Below are 14,742 nucleotides of genomic sequence, written 5' to 3' on the forward strand. Positions count from 1 at the left end.
TAAGCTCAGCATTCCAAACCAGAGCTGCCTATTGGAGCGTGCATCTTGTGTAACTAGTAAACACTTGAATAGGTCAGCTCGAAGACGGGCATTAGCATGTTTACATCCAGGATCAGAACGGCTGTCGCGTGGGTTCAGTACAGAAGGAAACTGTGTACTCTGGAGTTGCCCTGCCAGGATTGATTGGGCAATGTGAGGCATAGGGTGGATGCGATCTCTGGGTAGGGGGCTGATAGTTTTAGGATGGAGGTCGGAGATGAGAAATTTCTTTACTCGAGGGTTCTGAGTCTTTGGAATTCGGAGGGCTATATGGTCACCTGCACTCATTTCTTATCTTTGGAGGCACCGTAATTGAATACATGTAAGGCCGAGATGGACAAGTTTTTTTTTGGGAATCTATGGATATGGAGAGCAGGCGGAAATGTGGCAGGAGACGAGACAGGGCCGTATTGAATGGAGAAGCAAACTTGAGGGAGCTGGGTCATCTTCTGCTGTTCTTGTGTTTCATGGAAGGGGTGAAAGGTAATGAAGCTGTCTGCAAGCAACATTGGAGTGAGGTTAGCCCTGCTGGAGGGAGGGAGACGGGTTGAGACTTGGGGAAGGGGACCGATCTGGAAATTGGGGGAATGGTGTGCCAGGAAACAGCACGGGCTTGAAGATTGGGGGCCCCCAGGGAGGGTAAATGATGAGATCCTTCAAAACCCCACTGGCCGAATTCCAAATTACATCGAAGTTTACAGCACAGAAACGGGCCAACTGGTCCATGCTGGTTTTTTATGTTCGGCAGGAGCCTCCTCTACCCTCTCCATCTCACCCCATCACTATATTCTTCTATTCCTATTCTAATCTCCCATGAGGGAGGAGAGAGGGGAGGGAATTCCAGAGCTTTGTGATGTGCTGTTGGGGGAGGTGGGTGGGGGGGTGCATGGCCACCAGTGGTGGAATTGAGAAACCGGCCAGAGGCCTGAGAGGGAGGAACTCCTTGAGCTCTAGAGGTTGTCAGGGAGGAGGTGGTTACGGAGATTCGCAGGAATGGAACTGTGAAGAGGATGAGAATTTTTAGTTTGACTCCTGGTCTGACATAGCCTCTGGTGTAGGTCAGCAAGCGGAGGGGTATGAGTGAAAGGCGGTTTATATGGAAGACAATGTGGGCATCAGAATTTACCCCAATACATGGTTTGATTTTTCTACACAGGGGTAATACTCGCCCCTGCAAAGAGAACCTCCATGACAGGAAACCCCTGGGTCGCCGTTCTCTACACCTGGTTAATGGTTCAGGTAAGACTTGACACCTGGATCTTAAGTGTTCATCCTGTAAAGCTACTCAGAGCAGGAGGAGGCTGTTCAGCCCCACTACCCCCTTGGGCCTATCCCACCATTCGGTTTGATGATGGCTGACCTGTATCTCTGATGTCTACCCATCTTTTTATTCACATTCCTTTAATGCCACTTCCCAATACAAACCTGTAGCCCTCGAGAGCTGAACATTTTTTTGAGCCCCCACACCTTTTTTGGATGTTCCACCAGCCTCTGGGTGGGAGCTTGGAAATGCCTGCTGACTTCCCTCCTGAATATCCTAGCGCGAATGGCCAGTCACAGAATGGCCTTCCATTCGGTCCCTCATGTCGGTGCTATCTCTCTCTACAAGACTAACTCGGCTAGTCCCACTCCCCCATCATCATCATCTTCCCCGTTGTCCTGCAAATATTTTTCCATTTTGGATGATTATCCAATTCCTTTTCAAAAGCCACGATTGAATCTGTCTCCAAAAATACGTGGGCAGTGAATTCCAGATCCTAAACGCTCGCTGCAGTTTTAATAATAAGTTGCTGCTCATGTCAGATTTTGGTTCTTTGACCTTTGAACCCCATGACCTCTGGCTCGCTCTTTCCACCAATGGGAAGTGATTGGGTTTACTCTGTCCGAAACCCTCATGTATTTGACCACCTATCAAAACAATTAGCCCCTGTTCGTTTTCTTTTTTTTTTTTTGGTCTTATTTTCTCTTTTTTAACCCCCTTCTCTCTTTTTGTCTTATGTCACACCACCCCCCTCTTTCTCTCTCTTCCCCTCCTTTTTCCCCCACCCATATACATTTGAACATTTTAGAACCCCTTGTTCAGTTGTTTTTGGGTTGGGTTCTGGGATGAGGTTAAATGTCTTGCAAAGACTTGCTCCCCGAGCTCTTGAGCAGTTGTTGTGAAAAGTCAACAGACGCAGTCCCTGAAGTGTTGGGTCACATACCCACCCAGTCAGGGGACAGTGCATGTAGAGTCGCCGCTCAGGGAGCTCTTCCCTGTGGACTGCACCCTCAGTGGAAGTTGACATCACCTTTTGGAGGGGAGTTGATTGGGGAAGTCACTTCTGAAGTGTTTTGGCCCACGTGAATTATGTCTGTCTCTTTTTTTTCTAGTCTGTGCTGTTTGCAGGTAAACTGAACACTATTGCTGGCATTGTCACCATCTTCTTCCTGATGGCTTATGCTGCTGTTGACTTGGCCTGTTTGGCACTGGAATGGGCCTCCGCACCCAACTTCAGGTAGTTCACCTTTCCCCTTCATTGTGATGTCAGTCAGGCATTGGGCAATCTGAGCAAATAACACCTAGTTCCAGGCTTGCATAAGGCTGTGATACAGTAAAACAGGGAGGAATACATTTTACACTAGTAAGGGAGTTGATAACCAGACCAGAAAAGCTTTAAAACTCTACTGAAAAGAGAGACATTGATGCCGAAGCTTTTCCTCTACTGTTTGATGCAATTCCGCAGTAGAGGAGCACTTGCTGAACAATCCTGAGTGTGCTACTAACGACACTAACAACCGATTTTTAAAACAATTGGTCAAACTCGTCACATTGCTCACTTACACTCGCTAGCAATGACGAGCCTTCAGATGTTGGGACTCGTTCTCTGCAAACAATAGGAATATGTTTAAGCCTTGTCTCTTTTTTTGGAATCGCTTGGAGCCTCCATGGCAACATGTTGGCCAATCAGCACCCCTTTTCTTTCCTGTTGTATACATTGATGTGGTTGCCAGATTTCAAACAAACATTCTTGTTTGTCCTGATGAGTGCAAGACAAAGAGCTTTGACAGCATGTCTTTTTTTAACATTCTGTAGTATCAAACTTCACAAGGTAATCGGTAAAAGGACCAGATGGAGAGACAGGATTGAATGCGTTGACTGAAAAGGTGGTGGAAGGAGATTCCATCGTGATCTTCAAAAAAAAAGGAATTGAATGATTGCTTGAAAAGCGGAAGTGTGCAGGGGAACTAATCAGAGCTCTTTGAAAGAGCTAGCCTGGGCACGATGGGCTGAATGGAATCCTTCTGTGCTGTAAGATTCAATGTTGGCGAAGGTTACTTGAAGGAATTTTTTTTTTCTTGCATTTGAAGGCAGTTCAGAGAAGCTCCTGGGATGAAGGGGTTTTCCTTATGAGGAAAGATTGAGCAGGCTGGGTCTATGCTCATTTGGAGTTTAGAATATTGAGGTGGTCTTATTGAAACATCGTATCCTGAGGGGGCTTGACAGGATAGATGCTGGGAGGATGTTTTTTCATTGATAACACAAGGTTGTCTTCCAACACTTCCAGTATTTAGTTCACTGGTTGAGCACTTGCCTTTCAATGTCTCGAATGGTGATTTGTTATTTTCCCTTTTTCCTCTTGACAGGTTTTCAGGAGAGCAGGTTATAGATACAAGGAGAAAAAGCCAGTTAGCTATTATTGTGGAATTACTGGAATCTTACACACAGGAGCAAGAAGTTTTAGGTCTGTTTTCCTTTCGGGCAAGGAGCTATTCCGATGTATTGTTCTCATCAGGAGCCAAACATTGTTGCCAGGTAGTTCCCCATTAAACCAGACTCCTCTCAGCACCATCCTGTCTTTCATGGCACAATTTTTTTTTGTTCCAGGGCAGCGACATTGTATATATCCTTCGCACTGTTTTAGTAGACATGTCCTTCAAACTGCAACCAGTGTAATTTTAATCCACAGTCCAACAGAAATAAAAAGATATGTTCTTTAACAACAGTTATGAGCTAACTCCATGCTTGCTTCTAAACAGGTCTCTGTCTGGTCCACAACCGATTCTTATCTTGGGTCATGTCTCTTTACATCACACTATGGGTGGTACTGTTTCCCAGTCCCACCTTTAACCCTTGCTATGTCAAATACCTTTGTACAGCAGTTATCAAATATATTCTAGGCTGAGTTAGACAGATTTTTGATTGACACGGGAATTGAAGGTTATGGGGGTGCTGGCAGGAAAGGGGACTTTAAAGCCACAATCGGATCAGTCATGATATTAAATGGCAGAGCAGGCTTGAGGGGCTAAATGGCTTAATCCTATTTGTGTTTGGTTTAGCCTTTCCTCCAAGTATTTTCTTTTTCCTCCCTCTCCCTGACCTGCTGGGTGGGTGCAGCCAGCCTTAGGGGAATATCAAGGACCTTCTATATCTGGCAGCTTGCTCAATTGGTTATATGGTCTAACTGGGCCTGGATTTGGAGAACGAGTGTCTGTTCCGGCCTCTAACGGCTCCCCGCCACTCGATCCCTAGGGGAGAGGACGTTGGCCTCCTAACAGTTTTGAGTGGGGGGTGAGGTGGGGGGAAGAAGAGGGAACGAGATGGTGGCAGAGTGGTAATATCACTGGACTATGATAATCCAGAAACCCAGGCGAATGCTCTGGGGACACAGGTTCAAATCCCACCATGGCAGCTGGTGGAATATGAATTCAATCCACATTTTCGGGTAACGCAAGGTGACTATGACAACTATTGTTGTAAACACCCATCTGGTTCACCTTCCCTTTAGGGAAGGAAATCTGCTGTCCTTACCCGGTCTGGCCTACCTGTAACTCAAGACCCACAGTGTGGTTGACTCTTTTATCTGGGGCTCAGGTGAAGGGCAAATAGGGATGAGCAACAAGTGCCGGCTTTGCCAGTGATGCCCACGTCCCATGAGAGCATTTTAAGAAAAAAAGAAGTCCTCCTGCCACTCCCCTTGCATTTGATCCTCGTTCACTGGGCTTCCTTTTTCCTTCAGGCCTACTTTCCAACTCTTCAGCTGGCACACGTGTTTGCTGGGGATAATCAGTTGCCTGGTGATGATGTTCCTGATCAACCCGGCCTATGCTTCCTGCGGGATTGTCGTCATGCTGATCCTCCTGGTGGTGATCCACTACCGGTCTCCCACCAGCAGCTGGGGCTACATCAGCCAGGCCCTCATATTCCATCAGGTGAGTGCAGCCGCCGACTTTGTCCAAGGTCGGCAATTCTGGGGGTGGTGGTGCGGGGAGTGCTCTTTATCCCTCCCTCCCCCCAACCCCCCACGTTCCTGGAGGAGATGCTAAGATGAGGCCTGCTCTCGTGGGTGGACATAAAATGTCCCATTTCGAAGAAGGGGTCCCCCACATAAATGGCATCCCAAAATCCTTTGCGGCCAATGAAATTCTTTAAGAAATGTTGTCGTGTGGGAAATGTGGGAGTTTGCTGTGCACGTGATACGTGGATCAGTATGCAGACACAGCAAGTGATTAGGAAGGTAAATGGAGTGTTGGTGTTTAATACATGAGGAGTGGAATATAACAGTAGGGAAGTTTTACTGCAGCTGTACAGGGCCTTGGTGAGACCACATCTGGAATACTGTGTACAGTTTTGGTCTGCTCCTTTAAAAAAAGAAGCAGCTCAGAAGGTTCACTGTACTCACTCCTGGATAAAGGGTTTATCTTATGAGGAAAGGCTGTGCTCATTGGAGTTTAGATGAGTGAGAGGTGATCTATTGAAACATAAGATCCTGAGGGGACTTGTAGGGCAGACACCAGAAGTATGTTTCCTTCTTGGGATTGGGGGGGGGAAGGGGATCTAGAACTAGGGGTCACAGTTTTAAGAATAAGGGGTCTCCCTTTTAAATCTGAGTGAAGAGAAATTTTCTGAGAGTCATTAGTCTCTGGAATTCTCTTCCCCAGTGAGCAGTGGAGGCCGGGTCACTGAATATATTCAAAGCTGAGTTACAGATTTCTGATCGACAAAGGAGTCAAGGGTTATGGGAGGGCAGGCACGAAAGTGGAGCTGAGGTCAACCATGATCTTATTGAATGGTGGAGCAGGCTTGAAGGGCCGAATGGCCTACTACAATGTTCAAACAGTAACGTGATAATGGACCAGCTAATCTGTTATGATTTTGATTGCAGACTGAATATTGGCCCTGGGGTTTTTATGGGGGGCAGGTGGGTGGGGAGAAAGCAGAGGTGGAGCTTGCTAGACCATCCTGCTCTTCCGTTAGCGGGCGTGGTAATGTGGACACCAACCACCAAGCATCTAGATAGAAAGACGGCACCTCCAACAGTGCAGCACTCCCTCAGGGCTGGCACTGGGAGCGTTGGCCTAGATCACAGGCTCGAGGCTCTGGACTGGGACTTGACCCCACAACCTCTTTCTGACCAGGGAATGCTCTTGATCCGATGAACCTCACGTGGACTCCGATGGAAGAGACTGCGTGCGTTTATTTGTTTTAATTTTTCCAGGTGAGGAAGTATTTGTTGCTCCTGGACATTCGGAAAGAACATGTCAAATTCTGGAGGCCTCAGATCTTGCTCATGGTGGCCAATCCGCGGACCAGTGCTCAGCTCATCACCTTCATCAATGACCTGAAGAAGGGGGGGCTTTTCGTGTTGGGCCACGTGGAAATCGGGGATCTTGGTAAGATGGTCTCTTGCGTGTGGAGGGGCGTGGTGGGTGAGGGGGGTGGAGGGGGGGGGGTCACTGTTGCAGGTCACAGCGGCATCTGGAACCTTCCATGTATGGTTGTTCTCACACGAGGCCTAGCCTCAGGCCGAGTCACCGTGTCTGATTCCTGTTCCCAGCCTGATGTAGATACTCCCAGCAGCTTTGTCTGAGAAACCTCCTCCTGTAAGGTCAAATACTATCGATCTGAAATTAGGGCAGGCTTACTTGCAGAATCTCGCACGCTAAGACTTGGTAGTTTTGGTGAATGGTGCAGCACTTTGACTAGCTGCGGTACCAAACAGGTTGCTAGCAGCAGACCTATACCAGCCTGTGGAGAATGGGTAGGTGCCTGGCCTCTTAAAGTGACACTCCAGGATGGTGAGGGTAGCTGTGGGGAAATAAGGGTTTTTTTTTTTTGGATATTCTGGCCCACTTTTCTTCCCCCACCACCCCCCCCGCCCCCATTCTGCACGGAAAGTGCCAAATTGGTGGTGTTACAGTTGCTCATGGGGGTTTGAGTCACTGAGGTAACCCTGTACTTTTACATGCATGTTGTAGTCTGGAGCTATGGTTGGGGGTCCATTTTCTGTCCATCACTTAGCTGACCAGGAATCTCTCCTGCTCTTACCACCTGCCATTGGTGTGTTGCAAGGATTTGCAGGTTGATACTCGACCTGTTTGGCTGGGTTATGAACACCTCTTGACCATCAAGACCTGGAACCTGGAGTTTCTGGCTCGGGCCACAGCTGTGCCACAAGACCTTCAGATCCGTGGTAGAGAAAGTAAAATCCTGCAGATGCTGAAAATGTTGCAATGCAACCTGAAAATGTTCACTGGGTAGGGCAGCACCTGTGGGCTTGGGTGGTAGATGTGAAGCATTTGTGGTTGAATAGCCTAGCAAAACTGAGCATCTTGGGCAATGTCATTGTTTTAATCTTTTAAAAACTTTGCACCAACTGCAGTTGTGACAGGCTCTGTTCCCTAGTCACCGACTCCATCCCTCTCCCTGGTAACTCGAGGCTGATTCAGCCTGTTTGTAACCTCCGGTGATGTATTTGACCCCAAGCTGAACTTCTGTCCGCATGTCTGTGCCAGCACAAAGGCCACCTATTTGCATCTCTGTAATATTACCAGCTTCAGCTCATCTACTGCTGAATCCCTCATCCAGGCCTTTATTACCTCCTAGAAGTAACTCTTGCAGCATGCTCCTGGCTGTTCTACCCTCCATAAACTTGAACTCATCCAGAACTCTGCTCCTTTTACCCTCACCAAGTCCCATTTCCCCTATCATCCTGGTGCTCGCTGACCTACAGTTGGCTCCTGGTTAAGCAACACCCCAACTTTTCTAAAGTTACTGGCTTTGTTTACAAATCCCTCCTTAGCCTCACCTCACCCTGTCTCTCTAATCCCCAACCCGACCACCCTCCCAATCTCTGCACTCCTCCAATTCTTCTGGGCTTTTGAGTGTTATCTGTTCCCCCCCGCCACCCCCCTTCATCACCCTTGGCCATCTGCCTTAATACCTCCTGATGTGGCTCAGTGTCCAATTTTGTTCCTGTGAAGTTGGATGTTTTGTTAAACGTGCTACATAAACCCGAGCTGCGCTGTAATTGTCTGACAATCGGACCAACGTCTTTAATTGTCTGTGGCACTTGTGCACACACAAGACTATTGTGGTGAAGTCCTGCCCTTCACAGGGCTTACGTTCCTGCAAAATCTCAGACAGGGAACGTGTTTTTGAATTTGACTCTTTTTTAGCTAGTCTCCAGTCATGCGAGGGCTGTATTGGATTCTCCAGTAAAACAGTGGTGCAGTACCTGTATACGACAGATGGGGGAGCCTCTCTTCGATGTTAAATCTTCACCGGTGGGTTGCTTGGAGCCATTATCGCAGCTCTGGACCCAGCAATTCTGACATGTTCGGGTTAACCCCTTTGTTCGGGCTGCACCTCCAGCTGAAACTATTTCAGTCTCGGCTCCGTCATGGCTGCCATCTCCTTAGGGAGAGAGAAAGAGAGAAGAAACCGTGGGTAAGCGAACATTGCTCACACCATGGGCAGTGCTGTGCACAAAGTGTGGGTAAGTGAGAATGCGAATGAGCAAGTTTCAAACGGATGGACTTTCCTGTAATAAACTTTACAATCCCTAACTTGCCAGGTGAACAGTAGAAGGGCCCGACTGTCCTCGGTGCTAACTCAGTAGACTTGGTGCCTTGCGCAGTTCTGTCAAGGGTTGAACAAGCTTCAAGGGTATTCCGCACACAAACCATCCTCTCCCTTCAGTAGTAGATGAGACACAAGCCACAGTCGTTCAAATGTGCGGAGTTCAGTTGATCTCTTGAAATTCTCAACCCCAGAATGCCAGCTCCCATCCACTGAGTCACGTTCAGTATGGTGCTCACTAGCTCCCATTGTTTTTTTCCAGTTTGTGTGTATTATGTTTCTGATTTATTTTGGAGAAATGCAGAGATGGCAATATTTTCTCTAAGTTTGCAACAGGTTTATTTAGCATTTTAAAACATCTCTGCAATCATAAAGTCTGTGCCCAGGCTTCCAGGTCTTTCTTGAGCTGAGTCCACACACCGACTTAATCAATCAAACGTAGACAGCACAGACCAGCTATCAGACTCTCCTAATTAAACACAGAACAATTAAACCACTGAACGCTGCCAGAAGTCAACTCCTGGACAAATATGTTATGCTCCTGTGGGGAGAGGATGGGGGGGGGCAAGTTTTCTGTTTGTCTCCCCACAGAATGGGGGCAGGCCATTCAGCCCATTAAGCCTGCTGTACCATTCAGCTAGCCCATGACTGATCATCTACCTCAATGCTACTTCCCTGCACTCCCTGTATCACTTGGATGTCATTATCTAGAAATCTATCAATTTCTGTCTTGAACATATTCCATGACTTGAGTTTCTACAGTGCCCTGAGAGTCTGATAGCCCTGGTTTATATTGTAACGCTGGACATTTGATAGTATTGCTAGGATCTTTAATTTACAAAAAAAGTCTTTGGTTTTTTTTGTGCTGGAGTGAGTGTTGTCCTCTAATGTAGGTTGTACGCCCAGAGCTAAAAACTTGTCTTCTCTCACAGACACTCTGCCAACTGACCCCATCCAGCCACAGTACAACTTCTGGCTGAGCCTGGTGGACAAGTTGAACGTCAAGGCATTTGTGGATCTGACTCTGTCTCCGACAGTCCGCCAAGGGGTGCAGCATCTCCTCCGCATAACGGGACTCGGTAAGGGCCAGTGGGAGTCATTACAGCACAGGAAGAGGCTATACCAGCTCCCTGGGGAGTGAGTGAGTCAGTTCCATTCCCCCCCCCACCCCGAGCTCTATCCCTGGCGCCCTGCAAGTTTATTTCCCTCAAGTGCCCTTTCAACTTCCTTTGTGAAATCGTTCATGGTCTCCACTTCCACCACCCTCATCTCTGCCTCGGAAAATTGAGAGCTGGCTTCAAGAGGTGGAGGGCCAGATAGGAGAATGTTGGAGAGTCTGGCGATGAGACAGGCATGAATGCAGTGGAACACTTTTTTTTAAGAAAAACATAGGCCATTTGGCCCCTCGAGTCTGCTCTGCCATTTGATAAGATCATGGCTGATCTGATTGTGGCCTTAACTCCCCTTTCCTGTCTGTCCCTCCATAACCCTGGACTCCCTTGTCAATCAAATCTATTTAACTCCAGCTTGAATACATTCAACGACCCAGCCTCCACTGTTCACTGGGGGAGAGAGTTCCAACTACCCTCGGAAGAACTTCCTCCTCATCTCCATCCTAAAGGGGAGAACCCTAATTTTGAAACTCCATGCCCCCTAGTTCCAGATTCCCTCATGAGTGGAAACATCCTCCCAGTATCCACTCTGTTGAGCCCCCTCAGAATCATAGTGTTTCACTAAGATCACTTCATTCTTAACTTCAACGAGTATGGGCTCAACCTTTCCTCATAAGACAAACAACCCCTCATCCCAGGGATCAGCCTGGTGAACATTCTCTGAACTGCTTCCACTGCGAGTATGTTCCTCCAGTTAAGAGACACAAAACTAATTCTGGTGTGGTCTCACCAATGCCCTGTACAGTTGTAGCAAAATTTCTTATTTTATTACTCCATCCCCCTTGCAATAAAGGTCAACATTCCAATTCCCTTTACCTGAAGGTGTGATCTATGTACAAGGACACCCAGATCCCTCTGTACTGCAGTCCCCTCTCTCCTTTTATATAATATCCTGCTTCCCTAACCCCCACCCCCACAGTAGCAAAATGTGCCACAATGATGAGGAAGGAATTTAAAAAGCTTAAATAAAAGCACAAAAAATGCTGGAAAATGCAGTCCTGGCAGCATCTGTAGAGAGAGAGAAAGAATTAATGTTTCGAGTCTGTATGACTTTTCAGAGCTGAAGAGGTAGAAATGTGGTGGATTTTATACTGTTTGTGGAGGGGTGGGGGGGGGGGGGGTGGTGGAGGGGGGCAGTGGTAGTTGGTGGAGCAAAATAGGTCAGGGATAGGTGGGAGCTCAGATTGACAAAGATGTCATGGACACCAGACAAAGGGAGTGTTGATGTTAGTGGTAAAGAAAAGCTTTTGTCTTTAACACTACCATCTCGTGCTTGCTCATGCTCTGCAGCAAGGGTTTGGGCACCAGCCAAGTGACTAGGTGGCCCTGTTGACTTTCGGTGGGGGGTTAACTGCAGTTGTTCTCTTGTCCTGCAGGTGGCATGAAACCCAACACACTGGTCCTCGGTTTCTACGACCACTGCGTGCCAGAGGATTACTTCCTGTGCGACCCGGCCTTCAAAGACGCCAAGGAGAACGACCATTTTGGCGTGGACATTGCCTCTTTGCAAGCCCACTTCCCACCCGTCCGGGATGGAGAGACCAGCAGGAGCCTGACGGAGGCGGAGTATGTCGCCATCATCTCGGATGCCCTCAAGATGCAGAAGAATGTCTGCCTGGCCCGCTATTTCTTCACCATGAACAAGAAAGACCTGTTCGCCAAGAAGCGGCCAGAGCGGGTGTCCATTGATGTCTGGCCACTGAACCTCTTGAGGCCTGACAGCACCAACTACGTGGACATGTGCAGCCTCTTCCTGCTACAGATGGCCTGTGTCCTGACCATGGTGGTCTCCTGGAAGGGTGCTCGGCTGCGCATCTTCTTGTGCATAGAGTCCGGTGACGACAGCTGGATCAAGAAGGAGGAGAAGCTGAGGGAACTCCTGGACAAGCTGCGAATCAAGGCCACCATCAAGATTGTGACCTGGGACGACGTGGTGAGCTTGCACTGGCAGAGCCGGCTGTCTGGCGAGGAGCACGAGGCGGCCCGCCACTCGAGCGGCGACCCCTCGGCCCTGATCTCGGACGAGTACCTGCGGGCCGCCAACAGGATGGTCCTCGACCAGGGCTTCCACACGGCTGTCAGGTTCCTCTACCTGCCCCGGCCGCCTGCCGACGCTGCCCGCTCCCAGCGCTACCTGGAGCAGTTGGACATCCTCACCGAAGGCCTCGGGCCTACCCTGCTGATCCACGGCCTCACTCCAGTCACCTGCACTGACCTGTAAGGGCAGCAGACACTTGGAAACGCCAGCGTCACGGGCACTAAACCTTTGAACACTGAGCTCCGAGATGACCAACTTGTATTTGAAAACAGTGACATGCCTTAGACAATTTTGAGAGGAATCATTCACATTGCCATTATTTATATTTAATAGAGGGGAATTTAATGGAAAAGAATGTGTAATTTGGATTTGAAAGACATTTTCTGGAGAGGGGGGGTGGGAAGGTGGGTTTAACTTATTAAAATTGTTAAACAATGTTTATCCTGAGTTTTTAAACCATTTCTCAAGGTTGGGATGTTACATGGTGATCTTCTTCATTTAAGTGTTGGCAGGAAGGTGTGTGTGAGGGCTGTGTCCCTGTTGAGCTGAGGCTGATGTCCATTGGACACTGCAGTCCAGGTCAAAGCAGCCCGCTCGATTGACACCCCCATCCACCACCTTCAGCGTTCACTCCCTCCACCACCGACGCACGGTAGCAGCAGTGTGTGTACCATCTACAAGATGCACTGCAGCAACTCACCAAGGCTCCTTGGACGGCACCTTCCAAACCCACGACCACTACCATCTAGACGGACCAGGGCAGCAGATAGATGGGAACACCACCACCTGGAAGTTCCCCTCCGAGCCATTCACCATCCTGACTTGGAAATATATCGGCCGTTCCTTCACTGTTGCTGGGTCAAAATCCTGGAACCCCCTCCCTAACAGCACTGTGGGTGTACCTACACCACGTGGACTGCAGCGGCTCAAGAAGGCAGCTCACCACCACCTTCTCAAGGGGCAATTAGGGATGGGGGATAAATGCTGGCTTAGCCAGTGATGTCCATGTCCTGTGAAAGAATCTTTTAAGAGAAGACATCCACACCTAGCTTTGCAGGGAGGAGGGTAGGACCCTGGTTTGGAGGGGTCATTCTCTTTCTTTCATCCCCCTCTAGTAGGAAACCTTTGCTTCTGCCCTGGCTGCAGTCTGCTCTACAGAGACCTGGAGTAATTCTTGAGTGACAGGACTTTTTTATATTTCTTTCACAGGATTTGGGCATCACTGGCAAGGCCAGATTCGTTGCCCATCCCTAATTGCCTCTTGAACTGAGTGGGCTTGCTCGGGCACTTGAGTTAACCACATTGCTGTGGGTCTGGAGTCACATGTAGGCCGGACTGGGTAAGGACGATAGATTTCCTCCCCAAAAGGACATTAGTGAAGCGGATGGGGTTTTTACAACAATCTATTTAATTCCAGGTTTTATCAATTTGAACCACTGCCATGGTGGGATTTGAACCTGTGTCCCCACAGCATTAGCCTTGGCCTCTGGATTACTAGCCCAGTCTCATTGCCGCTGTGCCACCATCTCCTGGCAGTCTCGTCCCCTAAAAATGAAGGGGAAGGTGGGGAGGGGCCATTCAGCCCCTCTACATTCAGTGAGGTCATGGCTGTTCTGTGGCCTGACTCCATACCCTTGGACCCAGCCATTGAGATGCTGCTAACCCAGCAGCGTCCAACTGGAATCATCTTGGCCCAAGGGACTGTCACCAGTGGAAATGCACCCTGATGGTGAGAGGATGGGTGAGGCTCTGCTAGTACATGGGAGTACCAGACCTCCAAGACTTCTACTTGAGGATTCGAGATCCTGACCAGTGATGGTGGACTCTTTTTTTTTAAGCAGGGATGTTACAGGATGAGTCTGCATGGATTGTACTTGGGTGTGAGATGTTCAGATCACTCTCCATTCCCTGCATGTGGTTGCAGTTTGATTTTGCATAGTTGCAGGCCCCTTCTCGAACCGCTGCAGTCCATGTGATGTAGGTACACCCACCGTGCTGTTAGGCAGTTCCAGGATTTTGGCCCAGCGACAGTGAAGGAGCGGTGATATATTTCCAAGTCAGGATGGTGTGTGACTTGAAGGGAGCTTGCTAGAGAATGACTTCCTGTGTGACCTGGCCTTCAGAGGCGGAGAATGACCATTTTTTGGCATGGACATTGCTGCTTTGCAAGCCCCACTTCCTGCCCGTCCAGGATGGTGAGACCAGCAGGGGCTTGATGGAAGCAGAGTACGTCACCGTTATGTTCCCAGGCATCGGCTCCCCTTGTCCTTCGAGGTGGTGTGGAGATTTCGTGGGTTTGGAAGGTGCTGTTGAAGGAGCCTTGGTGAGTTGCTGCACTGCACCTTGCAAGTGCACAGGATAGGGGAGCCCAACAACTGAACTGTTGAACATAGAAACTGAGCGTGGACGTTGGGGGGGAACGGAATTACTCCTCTGGACCCTGTTGCATCCTCTTGCAGTGATGAGATATTGCGGGCGACTGTGCTGAAGGTTAGCCAGGTGGTCAAGTTATAGAAGGGCTTTTGCACCAGGTGGCATTAGCCTGAGCCTGGACCAATACTGGTTGGTACCTGGGCCAGGGTGGACACGGTGTGGTGTAGAGGGGGGGGGGATGGCTGCTCGATTCAAACGGGGTTGGAGGCCTGTGACCT

The 14,742-nt window shown here is 48.9% G+C and overlaps 1 protein-coding gene across 4 annotated transcripts in view; it reads left to right on the plus strand.

The window, feature by feature from the left end:
* slc12a9 (solute carrier family 12 member 9) overlaps positions 1 to 12,454 on the plus strand; it is a 39,928-nt gene extending 27,474 nt beyond the window's left edge. For 3 of the 4 annotated variants that reach the window (XM_041178819.1, XM_041178820.1, XM_041178822.1), the window contains exons 8-13: positions 1,196 to 1,278; positions 2,413 to 2,537; positions 5,040 to 5,232; positions 6,519 to 6,693; positions 9,814 to 9,960; positions 11,430 to 12,454. In XM_041178819.1, coding sequence (XP_041034753.1) covers positions 1,196 to 1,278; positions 2,413 to 2,537; positions 5,040 to 5,232; positions 6,519 to 6,693; positions 9,814 to 9,960; positions 11,430 to 12,274 — 1,568 coding nt within the window. In that variant the 3' untranslated portion in view covers positions 12,275 to 12,454. The remainder of the gene's footprint in view (positions 1 to 1,195; positions 1,279 to 2,412; positions 2,538 to 5,039; positions 5,233 to 6,518; positions 6,694 to 9,813; positions 9,961 to 11,429) is intronic. The other variant, XM_041178821.1, reaches the window with a different exon arrangement.
* Positions 12,455 to 14,742: the final 2,288 nt, after the last annotated feature.

This window comes from Carcharodon carcharias, chromosome 33, assembly GCF_017639515.1.
Source record: "Carcharodon carcharias isolate sCarCar2 chromosome 33, sCarCar2.pri, whole genome shotgun sequence".
Taxonomy (NCBI): Eukaryota; Metazoa; Chordata; class Chondrichthyes; order Lamniformes; family Lamnidae; genus Carcharodon; species Carcharodon carcharias.